The 18,326-nt window shown below is 40.4% G+C and overlaps 1 protein-coding gene across 1 annotated transcript in view; it reads right to left on the bottom strand.

Moving 5' to 3' along the window:
- The window catches only part of LOC139274622 (mitogen-activated protein kinase kinase kinase kinase 4), a 387,065-nt gene that overhangs the window by 78,110 nt on the left and 290,629 nt on the right, over nucleotides 1-18,326 (bottom strand). The window contains exons 10-14 of the mRNA XM_070891300.1: nucleotides 14,866-15,041; nucleotides 13,318-13,390; nucleotides 9,151-9,361; nucleotides 3,845-4,006; nucleotides 587-673 (exon numbers count right to left, since the gene is read on the bottom strand). Of these exons, the coding sequence (XP_070747401.1) occupies nucleotides 587-673; nucleotides 3,845-4,006; nucleotides 9,151-9,361; nucleotides 13,318-13,390; nucleotides 14,866-15,041 (709 nt within the window). The remainder of the gene's footprint in view (nucleotides 1-586; nucleotides 674-3,844; nucleotides 4,007-9,150; nucleotides 9,362-13,317; nucleotides 13,391-14,865; nucleotides 15,042-18,326) is intronic.

Here is an 18,326-nt window from a genome sequence, read left to right as displayed (position 1 = left end):
GTGGGTTTACTCCCATTTCTTTGTCTATTTTATAGACCCTTAACCTTGAAGTATTTGCATGCTGTGTGGTTTAAAGAAGATACAATAAACAATGTCAATGAAGAACAGAGTTAACTGTATCTAAATGAACACAATTATAACTCCTACAAACCTAAATTAAAGTACAGTATTTCTAGTTTGGGGAAGAGCAGAGAAATGTGGTTTAAAATTTTGTTCACATCACAATGATAAACCAGGTTTTCTGGGAGGGAGAGAAAGGTTGGTAATTAATTATATATTAGTATTTTACATTTTTAATGATTTGGGTTTTTCTGTGGAAAGGATATTATTTAAAGTAGCCCTGTTCATTTAATTCAGGTACTCCTTACATTTACAGTAAATAGCACAACAGCACCAAATAGATGACAAATCATTCCCACACAATTCAGTGACAAATTTGTGCTGATGCCATTCTCAGACTGCTATATTAACCTCAATGGACTGATCAGCTTGCTGTTAATACATGAACAATGCAGCTGAAGTGAACCAAGATAGCACAGAAGCTGCCAGCTACATCAATCACACAACAACCGAGTGAACAAGTTACCAGTAACATGGCCTGCTCTTGGAGCAACTGCTGCTGAAGAACTTCCAAATGACGTTGCTCCTCTTCAAGCTGACGTCTGATGTACTCCTGTTGCAAAATTACACAGCAATGCATGAGCAAAGTACCAGATTTAATCTAGAAATAATGTATTCACACCTCATCTCTGAGATTGCTTCCCCTGTCCCTGCATAAAAAAGTAAATCGGGACTGAAGTGAACTGAACTGATACCAGAGACACTACTAAACAAACCAGGCAAAACATTTTGTTTCCATTAATCAAAAAAGTATATATTTGACTATTTTTGAACACAAATTTAATATATTTGCATCTGTTCCCCATCCCCCAAACCAGCCAAAAAATTCAAATGAGCTTACATGAACTGCCAGTCAAGAAACTACCATAAGAAACTTGTATACAAAATCATTCCAATTCCATTGAAAGATGTTCCCCATGACATGCTATTCCTCTACAATAAAAACAATTGATGTGTTGCAATACCCAGCTCAGCCAATTTCACAAATGAGACACATAACAAGTATAATTAACTTAAGTAAGCAGTATCATTCTTATTGTGGCAATGCCGTTGTTCTGTAACAATGCAAATAAAAACTAGCTGAATACATGATCAGATCTACCATTTTAAACACATCAGCTTTCAGGTAGCAACTAATGCTATGCCCACACAGCCAAGATAATATTGACAGTACTCACTGAGGATCATGTTTTAGTCACTATGTTAACATCTGGCATAGAAACATAGAAATATAGAAAATAGGTGCAGGAGCAGGCCATTCAGCCCTTCTAGCCTGCACCGCCATTCAATGAGTTCATGGCTGAACATGAAACTTCAGTACCCCCTTCCTGCTTTCTCGCCATAACCCTTGATCCCCCGAGTAGTAAGGACTTCATCTAACTCCCTTTTGAATATATTTAGTGAATTGGCCTCAACTACTTTCTGTGGTAGAGAATTCCACAGGTTCACCACTCTCTGGGTGAAGAAGTTCCTCCTCATCTCGGTCCTAAATGGCTTACCCCTTATCCTCAGACTGTGACCCCTGGTTCTGGACTTCCCCAACATTGGGAACATTCTTCCTGCATCTAACCTGTCTAAACCCGTCAGAATTTTAAACGTTTCTATGAGGTCCCCTCTCATTCTTCTGAACTCCAGTGAATACAAGCCCAGTTGATCCAGTCTTTCTTGATAGGTCAGTCCCGCCATCCCGGGAATCAGTCTGGTGAATCTTCGCTGCACTCCCTCAATAGCAAGAATGTCCTTCCTCAAGTTAGGAGACCAAAACTGTACACAATACTCCAGGTGTGGCCTCACCAAGGCCCTGTACAACCGTAGCAACACCTCCCTGCCCCTGTACTCAAGTCCCCTCGCTATGAAGGCCAACATGCCATTTGCTTTCTTAACCGCCTGCTGTACCTGCATGCTAACCTTCAATGACTGATGTACCATGACACCCAGGTCTCGTTGCACCTTCCCTTTTCCTAATCTGTCACCATTCAGATAATAGTCTGTCTCTCTGTTTTTACCACCAAAGTGGATAACCTCACATTTATCCACATTATACTTCATCTGCCATGCATTTGCCCACTCACCTAACCTATTAAAGTCACTCTGCAGCCTTATAGCATCCTCCTCGCAGCTCACACTGCCACCCAACTTAGTGTCATCCACAAATTTGGAGATACTGCATTTAATCCCCTCGTCTAAATCATTAATGTACAATGTAAACAGCTGGGGCCCCAGCACAGAACCTTGCGGCACCCCACTAGTCACTGCCTGCCATTCTGAAAAGTACCCGTTTACTCCTACTCTTTGCTTCCTGTCTGACAACCAGTTCTCAATCCACGTCAGCACACTACCCCCAATCCCATGTGCTTTAACTTTGCACATTAATCTCTTGTGTGGGACCTTGTCGAAAGCCTTCTGAAAGTCCAAATATACCACATCAACTGGTTCTCCTTTGTCCACTTTACTGGAAACATCCTCAAAAAATTCCAGAAGATTTGTCAAGCATGATTTCCCTTTCACAAATCCATGCTGACTTGGACCTATCATGTCACCATTTTCCAGATGCACTGCTATGACATCCTTAATAATTGATTCCATCATTTTACCCACTACTGAGGTCAGGCTGACCGGTCTATAATTCCCTGTTTTCTCTCTCCCTCCTTTTTTAAAAAGTGGGGTTACATTGGCTACCCTCCACTCCATAGGAACTGATCCAGAGTCAATGGAATGTTGGAAAATGACTGTCAATGCATCCGCTATTTCCAAGGCCACCTCCTTAAGTACTCCGGGATGCAGTCCATCAGGCCCTGGGGATTTATCGGCCTTCAATCCCATCAATTTCCCCAACACAATTTCCCGACTAATAAAGATTTCCCTCAGTTCCCCCTCCTTACTAGACCCTCTGACCCCTTTTATATCCGGAAGGTTGTTTGTATCCTCCTTAGTGAATACCGAACCAAAGTACTTGTTCAATTGGTCTGCCATTTCTTTGTTCCCCGTTATGACTTCCCCTGATTCTGACTGCAGGGGACGAATGACAAGATGAACTGACAAATTGCTTATGAATCACGATTGGCTACACTGCTTATATTTTGTTTTTAAACTATTACAAGAAAGTTCAAATTCTGGATCTTGATTCAGCATTATTTGGTTCAGTAAATATGCAATGTCTGGTATATAGGGATACCATACGGTATTCAAGTTGTGCACTTTTAAACCAGCCTGGAAACAATGCCTCATTGAGTTTAAATGCTGCAGACTTTAAGATATGATCATCAGCAAAAATTACCCAAATTCAACACAAATTTGAATTTGATCACATGCATTCATTCCAACCTCATCTCAAATGTTCGACCACAAAACTTCAAACTAAAAGTGTAGTGCTGCCAAATTTATCGTGTCGTGCTTTTGAATGTTCGCAGTTGTGCCATTAGATGGAGGATTGCATGAATTACGTGCTGTGCTCCATCGCAACAGTCAAGGAAAGTGGCACTGTCTGTCTCACTTTGCTTGGATCACTCTTGCCAGCCAATCATGTAGTTGCATTGTTGGCAGTCTTGCAAAAGCTTATGGACCAAACATCCTACTGAGACAGCAAAATGAGGGGGAAAAATTCAGAGCACCAAAGGTAAAATTCTATTAAAAATCACCAACAATCTAATTCCAATATCACTATGAACAATTGCGTGTGCAACTTCTAGGCCCAATATGAATGAAGAGTGACAATAAAAATCACCTGCTCTCTCTCCACTCGCCTCTTTTCTTCTTCTGCCCTTCTTCTTTCCTCCTCTTCCTTCTTTCGACGCTCCAGTTCCTCCAATCTTCGCTTTTCCTCGTGCTCACGCCTTCTTTGTTCACGTTCCTGTTGTCTTCGTGCTTCTCGCTCCCTTCTCTGCTGCTGCTCATTTAAGGAAAATGCTCATTAAGGTAAGAATGTAACTGATTTGCTGCATTTACACGAAATCAACTTTGCCACAAATGTTGGTTGAGGTTTTCCATCATTCAATTCCATAGGTGCCATATACAAATAGACAAAGTAGTTTCAATGGAGCAGTAACATTAGATTTACATTGATTTAAACAAAGTTTTGATAGATAGCTATTTTATTGTCAGTGAACCTACACTTTATTAGTAGAGCTGATTGTGTAGAAAAGAAAATAATAATTGTGTCTTGATTATGAACACAGTCAATAATAAATCTTGTGGCCATTTCCTGAGTTTTTCAACAAGAGCATTAACTTTTGCAGAATTACCCATTGCCAAACACACAGCATCATCATAGTAGGACTTGGTTCCTTCACAATCAAATTTATGACACACATCGATCAAAGCAGACACCTTTATATGTGTTGGAATGTAAAACTGTCAGCTACCTTGACTTGCCAGTGACGCCCACATCCCATGAATGAATAAATCCTGAATGCACTGGATACAGCAAAAGCAATGGGCCCAGTCAACACCCCGGCTGTCGTGCTAAAGCCTTGTGCTCCAGAACTAGCCGCACCTTTAGCCAAGTTGTTCCACTACAGCTACAACACTGGCATCCACCCGAAAATATGGAAAATTGCCCAGGTATGTCCTAGCAACAAAAGCCAGGGCAAATCCAATCCGGCCAATTACTGCCCCATCAGTCTACTCTCAATTATCAGCAAAGTGATGGAAGGCGTCGTTGTCAAGCAGCACTTACAACGTCAACATCTTCAACGAGGCACACTAAAGCATGGGCCTTACACTAAATATCCTAAGACAAAGGTCCTCCAACAACCTGACCCCACCACACAGCACTGCACCGCCCCCCCCCAGGTCATCGCGGCCTTGGACAACGTGGACCACTTTCCGTACCTCAGGAGCCTACTATCAGCAAGGACAGACATTGACGTCGAGATCAAACAGTGCCCCCAGTGTGCCAGCGTAGCCTTCGGTCGCCTGAGGAAGTGTGTGTTTGAAGACCAGGACCTCAAATCTGGCACCAAGCTTATGGTCTACGGGGCTGTAGTGATACCCATCCTCCTATATGGCTCAGAGACGTGGACCATATACAGAAGACACCTCAAAGCGCTGGAGAAGTACCACCAATGCTGCCTCTGCAAGATCCTGCAAATCCACTGGGAGGATAGATGCACCAACGTCAGTGTTCTGGTCAGGCCAACATCCCCAGCATCGAAGCACTGACCACACTCGATCAGCTCCGTTGGATGGACCACATCGTCCACATGCACAGCACGAGTCTCCCAAAGCAAGCGCTCTACTCGGAACTCCTACACGGCAAGTGAGCCCCAGTTGGGCAGAGGAAATGTTTCAAGGACACCCTCAAAGCCTCCTTGATAAAGTGCAACATCCCCACCTGCACCTGGGAATCCCTGGCCAAAGACCGCTCTAAGTGGAGGAAGAGCATCCGGGAGGGTGCTGAGCACCTTGCGTCTCATCTCCGAGAGCATGCAGAAACCAAACACAGACAGCAGAAGAAATGTGTGGAAAACCAGACTACCCACCCACCCTTTCCTTCAACCACTGTCTGTCCTACCTGTGACTGAGACTGTAATTCCCGTATTAGACTGTACAGTCACCTGAGAACTCACTTTTAGAGTGAGAGCAAGTCTTCCTCGATTTTGAGGGGCTGCCTATGATGATGACTCACCAATAACCTGCTCACCAATGTTCAGTTTGAGTTCCGTCAGTACCACTCGGTTCCAGACCTCATTATAGCCTTGGTCAAAACATGGACAAGAGAGCTGAATTCCAAGGCGAGAATCACTGACCTTGACATCAAGGCGCCCTCGTGAAATTGAAGTCAATGGGAATCAGGGGAAAACTCTCCATTGGCTGGAGTCGTACCTAGCACAAAGGAAGGTGATTGTGGTTGTTGGAGGCCAATCATCTCAGCCCTGCGACATCACTGCAGGAACTGCTCAGGGCAGTGTTATAGGCTCAACCATCTTCAGCTGCTTGATCAATGACCTTCTCTCCAGCATAGAGTCAGAAGTGGGGATGTTCACTGAAAAGTGCAGTGTTCAGTTCCATTCACAACTCCTCAGAGAATGAAGCAGTCTGTGCCCACATGCAGCAAGCTCTGGATGGCATTCAGGTTTGGGCTGATAAGTGACAAGTAACATTCACGCCACACAAATGCCAGGCAATGACTATCTCCAACAAGAGACAATCCAATCATCTCCCCTTGACATTCATGGCATTATCATCATCGAATCCCCAATCAGCAGCATCCTGGGGGTCACCATTGACCAGAAACTTAACTGGACCAGCCACATAAATACTGTGGCTACAAGAGCAGGTCAGAGGTTGGGTATTCTGCGGCAAGTGACTCACATCCTGACTCCCCAAAGCCTTACCACCATCTAGAAGGCACAAGTGAGGAGTGTAATGAAATACTCTCCACTTGCCTGGATGAGTGAAGCTCCATCAACACTTCAGAAGCTCAACACCATCCAGGAAGAAGCAGCCCACTTGTTCGGCATCTCATCCACCACCTTAAACATTCACTCTCTCCACCACCGGTGTACCATGACTGCAGTGTGTACCATCTACAAGATGCAGTAGAGCAACTTGCCAAAGCTTCTTCAACAGCACCTCCCTAACCCGCAACTTCTACCACCTGGAAGGACAAGGGCAGACAAGATTCATCCCGACTTGGAAATATACTGCTGTTCCTTCATCATCGCTGGGTCAAAATCCTGGAACTTCGTATCTAACAACACTGAGAGTACCGACACTACACGGACTGCAGCGGTTCAAGGTGGCTCACCACCATCTTCTCAAAGGCAATTAGGGATGGGCAATAAATGCTGGCTTTGCCAGCGATGCCCACATCCCATGAATGAACAAATAATAAAAAAAGAATTAATTTAAAATCATGCACATGCACACAAAAAAATTAAGCCAAAAATGAATTCTGAACTCCACTTAGATTCACCTTGCATTTGACATTTACTCCACAGTATATCCACTAAATGTTATTGCCAATCAACAACTTTCAAGACTCAAAATTATGCTAATATTCCATTTGAATTAAAAAATATAGTCATTGTAATTTTGAGCTCCATCACTTAAAAATTATGATTTTTATCATCAAGAGACAAAAGTGAAGAGTTAGTAATCCTGGACACCAAGTTTCAAAAGAGTAAAAGGTATACAAAGTAGTAGTGATGCCAAACTTAGGTTTTAAGGCTGTGAAGATTTTAATACAAGCATTTGTGAATCAAGTGTAGATAGGAGGATAAATTCAGTACTCCTATGCACCCAGAGGGAAGCTTCACTCGAAGGGAGCATGGGTTGGTGGTAGGGCTATAGTACTATAGGGCAGATTCTCTGACCTGTGGTCCCCTTGAGTGAGGTTCGATGCTGAGAGCACAGTAAGCAACAAGACGACAAGTAGATGTCTGTGCTGAAACTCTTTTGGAAACATGGATTTGACCAAAACTTTCAAGGTGATACAAGCTGAAAGTTAACAGTTTCCACAACAAGCACCAATATAAAGTTCAATAGGATGATTGTTAGAAGGGTAGACCGGATCACCTTTCTTGGAGAGTGGATACAAGAACATTTCCAAAGAAAATAAAATGTACACAGGTAGTAAGGGATTGAAGAAAAAACATAGGAGGTAAATTCAGAAGCAAGAATAAAAGGCTAATTGTAAAATCCTTCAGCAGTAGATCTTAGTAGAAGCACTCAATAATTTGGGTTAGCCATCAATGTTTAAGATGTCTAAAAATTGCCATCTTGTCTTAAATAATAAATTCATTGTTAGAAGTTCATTAAACGACAGTACAATGACAAGACTGATAAATATCTTAGCACTGTTGTTTCTCCCTTTGCCAAAGAATCTACGATTACAGCGTAGTGCATAATTGAAATGGAACGATTAAAATGTTATCCATTTTCTCCAATTCACAACCATCATTTAGCGGCCTAGATTAGAGACCAATTGTTAGTATAATTCGAGAGATAATGTACCATTCATTTTATTATACAGTTATCTGCATTCACTCATAATACTGATGCCATTAACTTTGTTATTCCCAATCATAATTTCATACACTATATTTACATACAGTGGACATGTTTCCACATTTATTCCCAACTTAAATGCGATTAGTGAAATTCTGATGACGTGGTTAACTTTGTGCTGAGAAGTAGTTGGCAAAATAAAATACTGCACATCCATTAATGTCTTCAGCAGAGTTAATGTACTTTCCGCTTTTTGCAGATCCCACCTCTATCAGCTCAACTCCTTAGTAACTTCATCGTGAACCTCTTTTCTGGAGATTAATGGTGCGCAAATTTTTTAAAGTAAAAATAAAAAATAAATAAATTCAATATTCAAAGATTTTTTTTTATTTTCAATTTTTGAATGCATGTTCGCTACCACAGAGTAGTTGAAGCAATAAGCATAGATGCATTTAAGGGGTAAGCTAAATAAATATATGAGGGAGAAATGAATAGGTTATGCTAATAGGGTTAGATGAAGAGGGGTGGGAGGAGCCTCATGTGGAGCATAAACACCAGTATTGACCAGTTGGGCCAAATGGCCTGTTTCTGTGCTGTACATTCTATATAATTCTATATAAAATACTTTTCTGTTGATTAATGGTGCGCCGATTTCAAAGTAATTGCTACATCTGATGCATAGAAATATTAATAATAACATTAATAATAACATTGATTAATAATACATCTGATCTTTAATACCTGATCTGAAAACATACTAAGAGCACATATGCACATCACAGAACTAAAAATTAATTTACCAAAAAATGACATATGAAATGCAAGTCAAGGTAATCGTTTTTTTAATCTGAAATTAGTGTACTGAAAGCAGTTAACTAGTAACAAGGTCGATATACAGTTTTGTTGTGCAATATACTTTTTTTTTTAAGTTATTACTATAAATTACAAGATGTGCCTATTGCCACAATGCACTTGACACAAACACATAAATTAATACATCTTTAACATATTTCAATATCCAATATTTCCAACAAATCATTCTCCGAACTACACTGTGTTTAGATTTTTTTAAATTCTTACCTCTTCAAGTCGTCGCCTTTGTTCCTTCTGTTGCTCAATGCGTTTTTGCCGCTCTGCTAGGAGCTGTCTTTTATACTCCTCCTGCTCTCGTAGCTGCTGTTCTTGAAGGAGTTGTTGCCTGCGCATAGCCTCAGAGCGCTCCTTGTTCTCTTGCTGCAATCTTAGGAAGTCACGACGAAGAGTCGATTCTCCAGGCACATTAACAATTGAGCTACAAAACAAGAGATTACATTTTTTCCACTATTTTTCTTCATAAAGATGGTTGCGGGTGTAAGAACTTTCCATGATCAGCAGATGTCTTCTAATATGGGCAAGGGAAATTCCAAGCATGTATACACCATGGAGAATTGCGAGTTCAAGGAGCTGAGCAGGAGAAGAAGTTGGGTTTTGTTGTTCATGAGTTATTGGTGCGAATAGGGCATTTGGATGTATAGCTAGGATAATGAAATATAAAACTAGAAATACAATACCTTATATAAGGCCTTGGTCCAGCTACATCTAAATTACTGTGTCCAGTTTCAGTCCCTCACATGTTAGGAAATTTCTAACTTGAAAAAGGACCTCAACAGGACCAGTCGATTGATACCTTGTTTAAGGGCTCGAGGAGATCAGAACAGGCTTGCAATGTTGGGACATATTATCTTGAAAAAGTGTAGACCGAGAGGATACTATTTTAAATTATGAAGGAATTGGATAAGTTAATTGAACTGGGTAAGCAGGATAGCACCAGGAGACATCAGCACAATTTATGAAGTTTGCTTGGAAAGCAATTTCCCAGAATTTTTCCTAAATTGGACTACGGTTTTTTTTCTCTCAATTTTTTGCCTGACCCAGAAGATTGCATGGCTGTAGACAGGAAAGTGGGAGGAGATGGGTTTAATGATGTTTGTAGATTCCACCATGTGGAATGGGACAGGCTTGATGGGCCAGATGACCTTTTCTTGTCAGTTCATAAATAATTAAGATCTGAGATCTCAAAACAGATTCAGTGCAGATCTTTATTGTTTCTATGATAAACCCCAAGTTTTGAATTTTAAGATTTCACTTCAAGACTATTACAGTACAAAGCAAGCAAATGATGTAGATTTGTTATAAACCACTTCATACATAAAGACTTCCTACAATTTCCTAAAAACTTGTATGAACTTTTTTTTTGCAACAATTTTAATTTGTTGGTTACACTTGCCCTCTTGTGGACACTGGCTTGTGATGAGGTGCTTCATTACATAGAATTTACAGCATGGAAACAGGCCATTTGGCCCAACTGGTCTACACTAGTGTTTATGCTCCGCATGACCCTCCTCCCACCCTACTTCATCTAACCCTATCAGTATATCTTTCTCCCTCATTTACTTATCTAGCTTCACCTTAAATGCATCAATGCTATCCATCTTAGCTACTCCATATGATAGCAAGTGCCACATTTTAACCATTCTCTGAGAAAATAAGTTTCTCCTGAATTCCTTATTGGATTTATAAATGACAATCTTATATTTATGTCCCTAGTTTTGGACTTTCCCACAAGTGGTAACATCTCCCCATCTAGCCTATTAAACCCCTTCATAATTTTAAAGACCTCTATTAGCTCACCCCTCAGGCTTCTCATTTCTAGAGAACAGAGTCCCAGTCTTTGCTGATAGTTATAACCTCTCAGTTCCGGTATCATATTTGTAGATCTTTATTACTTTACCTCATCACAAATCTGATCTGGCGTTCATAGAAATCATGGTAAACAACTACATTTTCCAATTTTCCTTTTCCATACCTAGAAAAATTGGGCACATCACAGACTTGCCACTAGCCAATGTTTAGGCTGCATTTAAGCATAAGTTGTTTCCAACAGCATGTAATTATTGAGTGTCACTATTGGAACCGGACAGAGCAGAGGCCAGTCCTAACTTACATACATTTACATGAAATGCTCCACGTGACCCTCCTCCCATACAGTTTAGGGCAAATTTCTATTTCTAAGCTAATGGATGCTGGTCACAGAATGGTCTCTGACCTCTTCTGACAGCCCAATACCCAATTCGTGCTGACTGTTTCTCACAAACCCCTCAGACTGATGCAGCGTTGACCCAAACAAAACCAGAAATTCAAAAATATAATCGGTAGTAGCCAGGTCCAATTCCAAAGTAGATCAGATGACAAGGACTGGGCGAACTAAGAAAATGGACCCACATAAACATGCTGGCAATAGGCTAAGAAGTGTTAGATTTTCCACAATCACTTCTGATTGGTAAGTGAAATATGATGCGATGTTATATTCGCACACTTCATGGAAGATGGTTCCCAAATACAAAACATATTTTCCACAATAATTATTTGCCATTATTTTGTTAAAAGTTACTGATCGACTGTTACATGTGTGATACAGGAAATCAATGTACATCAATGATAAAAGTCTCTTATTATTCTCTAAAATTAGCTTGTTTTTGTCCGTTCATTGTAATATGAGGCTGTCTGTGCACCTGACCCTTTCTCTGGACTTCACTACGCTTTGTACTCACTGAAAGTCAATCTAATTTGCTGTTCTCACCTATCTGGATGCTATTCACACCAAGTCACAATTAGCATTAGATTCCTCACTCCCTGGTGCCTATTGTATTCTAAATCTTGCTCAATTGCATGATAAAATCCATTGCTGTGGAGGAGAAACTGCCATGAAGACATTATTTTTCAGCTAAATTTTCTCAGTTCCCACATTACCTTTGGGATGACTGAGCAAGGTTAGATACAAGTTATAGGGCTGGAAATTCAACAACCTTCCGCCATGTTTTTCAGCGGTATTTTGTCGTTTTGGGTGGAAAACGCTGCGGCAGAAAATTCACTGAAGTCTTCTGCCGGCGGTTGTGAAATAATTCTGGGGAGCAGACCGCCGGTTTGCAAGACTGGAAAAAGCGCTTCCGCCAGAGTTTGGTCACAGAGGATAGGGTAAAAAAAAAAGAGGAAAACCTGTCGGTGCAGCCCTTGGAAATCGTGGTAGGTATGAAAACCTACAAAAAGGGCAAGTTAAAGTTTCTTTTTAAATTCTTTTGCAGCGATTTACTAGAAAAGGGTCTTGTGAATGTTTTGTGATTTTTTTTTATTTCTTGGAAAAATATTGTGGGTCTTTTCCCCCCTCCCTGGGCCCAATTCGCAGCATTAATCGGCCTCAAACTAAAGTTGGCGAGGATCGCGGTTTCCGCCGATTTTTACAGCTGGGTAGATTTTCCCCCATTTTTTTTCGTGAATCTTCTGCCTCGAAATCATAGCGGAGTCATAGCATTTTTTTTTGGCGGCAAACCGGTGGTAGCGGTTTTTCTTGAATTTCCAGACCACAATGTTTATAAATAGATGGACTAGCATTGGCTATGCACAAATTGTCACATGATAAGTTCCTGCTCTCTGCCACCAGAGGGAGATACAGAACAGAGAACAAAAAGAAAGACTTGCATTTATACAGTGCCTTTCACAACCATCGGACGTCCCAAAACACTTTACAGCCAATGAATTACTTTTTGAAGTGTAGTCACAGTTATAGTGTAGAAAACGTGGCAGCCAAATTGCACACAACAAGCTCTCACCAACTGCAATATCATAGTGACCAGATGTGATTGAGGGATAAATATTGGCCAGGACACCGGAGATAACTCCCTTGCTCTTCTTTAAAATAGTACCATAGGATCTTTTATGTCCACCTGAGGGGGCAGACGGGGCCTCAGTTTAATGTTTCATCCAAAAGAAAAACAGGCACATTTTCCATAGGGACGGAAGAGCGAGAGGAGAAATAAAAAGAAAATGGGGGAGGGAAGGAGAGAGAGAAGACAAGTAACATTGTGCACCTAACCAATAGTAAGCTCACGAATTTTGACCTGAACCTGTGAAAATGTTACCTACCTATTAGCCAAGGAACAGTGTAATTTTGCAAGAACTTTCTTTTAAAGTGGGAGGAAATATAATGAAAAGTATAAAGTAGATGCAAGAAAATAACAAAAGATTATAAAAGTGAAAATTGAGAAAAAACACAAAATCCACAAGAGAAATGCAAAAGCCAAAATGTTGGTACATATGGGGCTTTCTTGAGATTTTTCTGTTATTTGTCCAAAAAAAAAACTCACCATTTCTAATCTTGTAAAAATCCAGATAGTACAGAGTAATTTTAAATAATGAAACACTGTTTGTTACCTTGGTTCTCCTTCTTGCTCAGGCAACTCCTCCTCCTCTTCTTCACTCCCACTGTATTCATATTCTGTTTCATCTAAATTAAATTAAACATTATGCTTTACAGCAATCATGCCAGTCTTGAATAAGTTGCTTGCCTTTTTTGTTGGGGAGACAGGAGGAGATGTTAGTGTTTATTACTGGGCAAGGAAGAAGAGAGGCCTCACTTTCTTAATTTGGCATCATAGAATCATACAGCGCAGAAGGAGGCCATTTTGCCCATCCTGACTGGATAGCTCTTTCAATGAGCCGGTGCAATCAGCCCCACTCCCCCACTCTTTCTCCATAGCCTTGCAAATTTTTCCTTTTCAAATATATCTCCAATTCCCTTTTGAAAGTAAACATTAAATTTGCTTTCATCACTCTTTCAGACTGCATTCCAGATCATAACAGCTCTGCACAAAAAAAAAATTCTACTTATATCCCCTCTGATTCTTTTGCCAATCGACTTAAATCTGTGTCTTTTGGTTACTGACCCTCTTGCCAGTGGAAACAGGTTCTCCCTGTTCACTCAAACAAAACTCAATTTTGAAAGCTCTGGTAGGTCTCCCCTTGACCAGCTTCTCTAGTCTTCCCACATAACTGAAATCCCTTATCCCTGGTATCATTCTGGTAAATCTTCTCTGCACCCTCTCACAGGCCTTGACATGCTTCCTAAAGTGTGGTGCCCAGAATTGGACACAACACTCAAGTGGAGGCCTAACCAATAATTTATAAAGGTTTAACTTCTTGTACTCTATTTATAAAGCCATGGATCCTGTATGTTTTTTTTAAAACAACTGTAATTAACTTGTCCTACCACCTTCAAAGTCTTGTGTACGTGAGTGAAGCCCCGTGGTCTCTGTTTCCGCACCCTCTTTAAAATTGTACCATTTAGTTTATATTGCCTCTCCTCATTCTTTCTCCCAAAATCCATTAAATGGTGGCAAACTGCAGAGATATGAAGCACTGCTATATAAGGTTCCTGCCCGAAGCCAAGTATTTAACTAGAAGGACACTACCAGATATACCAGCCATATAATTCCAAGATTTAGACCAATGTTGCCTTAATTGTAAGGGAATGAACTACATTATCTTCAGGCATGGACTATTGTGAAAGGTCATTTGATTGGGAAAACAGAAGAGTCGCTTCAATGCAGAAGGACCATTCGAGGAGCATTTTGATCAAAAGAAATAACTGATCACTCCATAGGAACCTGCCAAAAGGCAATGAGAGTAATGCTGGTTTAGATTCCACTACTGAATGTTTGACTATAATGAGATGATAAAGAATATATTAAATTGATGGTTTTTAAATCCTTGTGTACGGAGGTATGCTGACTGTCTTCACATTTCTCAGCGCTCCCCTCTTGTGGAGTCATAATTTCAAGGTGCGTGTGCATATGTAGGAATGTGTAGGTTAAAATGCTAGCCCTTGTCAAACAGGAGTAAATGCATAAAGTTATTTTATATTTGTTAACACAAGAAGCCGATCTTCTGTTTTTGTAATTACATCAACCTTGCACCACCTACCTTTTTCTCCTCTCTTCTTCCTTGTTCTGTCAATATGGTCTTTCAGCTGGATTCGAACTTGCCGTTCATTTGGCTGGTCACGGATAAATGGATGTTTCAACAGGTGTTCAGTTGCAGGCCGTTGCATGTAGTTCTTCACCAAACAGCTTTCTATAAAGCTAAAAAATTTCTTTGACCTGAAAATGCGTAGAAAACTTTTACTTAAGTGGCTCATGACCTGGAATTTAATTTGAGACAAGATCAGTTTTTGTATATTTGGAATTCTTGCTGGGCTCTAATTTATATATCCATGAGCAGAGCTGACTTTGTTCAGAGTTCTAAAGTTCTGAGATTTCGTTTCAACTCAAAAATGACTTCATATCTGCACACAACAAGTACTCACTTTGAACGCCATCTGCAAAGAAGCCTTCACTCAGATAAAATTCAGTAGTTTATATCTACACAAGACCACATAATGGCTACGTATATTTTTCAGGTACAAACGCACAGCACAAATAGTTTCTCTGACACTTACAGCACAAGGATTTAAATGGCAGCTTACACACTTAACTGTCCCACAGCTCTATATAAGCAAGTGTTGTACTGTTGATGAAATAAGTACATGTTTGTCACCATCAACAATGAATCTGAGGCCCAAAAAATGTATTTGAATATTACATGGGCCTTTGGAGCTCGAGAGTAATCCCAACACTGTGTAGCATTATCAAAGATTAACAGATACCTACTGCCCCTGTGCTAGAAATTTAATTGGAAAAACAATTTTAAAAAATGTGTAAGCAATATAATTGACAGATGTACATGATTCAAAATAATTGCTTCGAATATTTATAACTACTCTTTAGTAGCCCTCAGAACAAGTCTCAAAAAGTCTGATTATCAATGGAGAAAAAGTCAAGTGTGCTGAGGTAGTCAAGTGATTAAAGCGATGAGTTGCTAATCCATTGTGCCAAGGTAGCAAGGATGTGAATCCTAGCCTTATCAGAGGGTATTTGCTGATAAAGTTTTGGGAAGTGAGCTGCAGAAAAACCTGCCAGTTTATAATAGCGTCATGTATTTTCTTCAAACAAATGTAGTCCATCTCAATTGAGTAATAAATAATAAAACTCCCTATGAAATAGTTTATTTGGACATCCTGAAAGCCTTTGACATCATTCAATAACATTGGATCTGAAATTATGGTGGTTTCGACAATGTACGCACAACATGCGCGAAAACTGTCAAGTTTCGCATTCACAGATCATTCGCATCCATTGCAAAAACACTTTCACTGGTGCAGAGTGCCCAAGTCCTGCCCAAAGAATGGCCACAAAACCCGTATGCCAGGTAAAAGCAGGCGCAAGGCCTTCTTTTACCAACGTTAGGCTTAAATTAAACGTTAAAATGTATGATTAAAACATACACATACATTTAAACTTAGATTAGGTACATTTTGGCCCATTTAAAAATGGTTAACTTTATTTCAAAAAATTAAAATGTTATTTTACATGCTTAATTAAAGGGTCTTTTAATTAATTTTGAACTTGGGAACATTTATTTTTATTGAAGTGCTTTGAATTCTTATTTATTTGGGGACTTCTAATATGCTTATGGGGATTCTGTAAGTAAATGGAATCCCCATAAGCATCATAGGAATCCCCCTTTTTGATTGGTTGACCTGGCCCATTGGTTGACCTGGGACGCTTGCGAACTGCGTGCGCCCTTGGGATCTGTGGGCCTTTACGCAGGCGTACGCCTGCAGACCCAAGAAGGGAACTCTCCGTAGCCGTGGAGCCAGGAGGTAAATACGGAAATATTTAGCGGGTCGGAGGCGTACTCCGACCAGCAAAATATTTCCGTATTTATCTCCGCAAATTCAGGGCCATTAAAATCCAAGGGAAACTAATTAATGCAGAATTGAGGTGCAGCATCTGAAAGGAGTGAGTTGGGGGAATTGAAGGTGCTGATTGGATTACTGCAGAGGTAGCTGCTTGAAACGCTGTTGGTTCTTATCTAGATAAATGACCTGGACACAGAAACTAATTGCAAACTTGTCAAATCTGCAGACAACACAAATAGAGAAAGCAGTAGGGGCAGTGGATGCACTTTATAGGATTTAGACTAAATTATATATTTATGGGTAGAGAAAGGGGAAATTAAATTTAATACTGACAAATTCAAAGGATGCATACTATGAAAAAGAATAAGCAACACAAGTTTGAAATGAAAAAGAGTCACATTAGCATAGATTACCCCACATTGAGTACTGCATGCAGTTCTGGCCATTACATTTCAAAACAAACATATGGATTTTAGAAGACGCAGAAAGGAAAAAAATCGTATGATCCCAAATGTTAAAGGGACCAACTATTATTTCTCATGCAGTAGATTCCTTAAATTCTCTTAATAGGGAATTAGATAATGAGGAGAACACTGAAGATCATAGGAATGAACAAAAGGCAGCTTAGGTAGCTATGTTGATAAAAACACGAGCACATCATTGATATGGCCACATAGACTGTTTCTGCAACATTCCATGAAAGTTTAGAGTAGTACAAAAGCAAAATACTACGGATGCTGGAAATCTTTAATAAAAACAGAAAATGCTGGAAAACTCAGCAGGTCAGGCAGCACCTGTGGAGAGAGAAACAAAGTCAAGGTGCTAGATTGATGACCTTTCAGCAGAACTGGAAAAAGTTAGAGATGTAACAGGTTTTAAGTAAGTAGAGGCAGGGAAGAGGGGATGGAACTACAAAAGGAAAGGTCTGGGATAGGGTGGAAGGCAGAATCAAATGACAAAAGGAATGATGGTGCAAGCAAAAGGGGATGGTAATGGGACAAGTAAAGAAACAAAAGATGGGTCTAGAGGAGGTGTAAATGGGAATAGCAGAATCATTACCAACAGCTGCTGTCCAAAACAAATGGGAGCAGTAGTCATGGTTTGAAATTGTTGACTCAATGTTGACTCTGGAAGGCTGTAATGTGCCGAATTGAAAGATGAGGTGCTGTTCCTCAAGCTTACGTTGAGCTTCAATGGAACAGTGTAGGAGACCAAGCACAGAGAGGTCAGAGTGGGAGTGGGGTGGAAAATGACAGGCATCTGGAAGCTCGGACCCTGTACAACTATTCCAGTATAACTACAACATTGGCATCCACCCGACAAAGTGGGAAATTGCCCAGGTATGTCCTGTCGACAAAAAGCAGGACAAATCCAATCCGGCCAATTACCGCCCAAACAGCCTACTCTCAATCATCAAAGTAATGGAAGACGTCGTCGATAGTGCTATCAAGCAGCACTGCCTCATAAATAACCTGCTCAACGATGCTCAGTTTGGGTTCTGCCAGACCTTATTACAGCCTTGGTCCAAACATGGACAAAAGAGCTGAATACCAGAGGTGAGGTAAGAGTGACTGCCCTTGACATCAATGCAGCATTTGACTGAGTGTGGCATCAAGGAGCCCTAGTAAAGTTGAAGCAAATGGGA

Source organism: Pristiophorus japonicus, chromosome 10 (genome assembly GCF_044704955.1).
Source record: "Pristiophorus japonicus isolate sPriJap1 chromosome 10, sPriJap1.hap1, whole genome shotgun sequence".
Classification (NCBI taxonomy): Eukaryota; Metazoa; Chordata; class Chondrichthyes; family Pristiophoridae; genus Pristiophorus; species Pristiophorus japonicus.
This window is presented reverse-complemented; position numbering and strand designations above follow the sequence as displayed.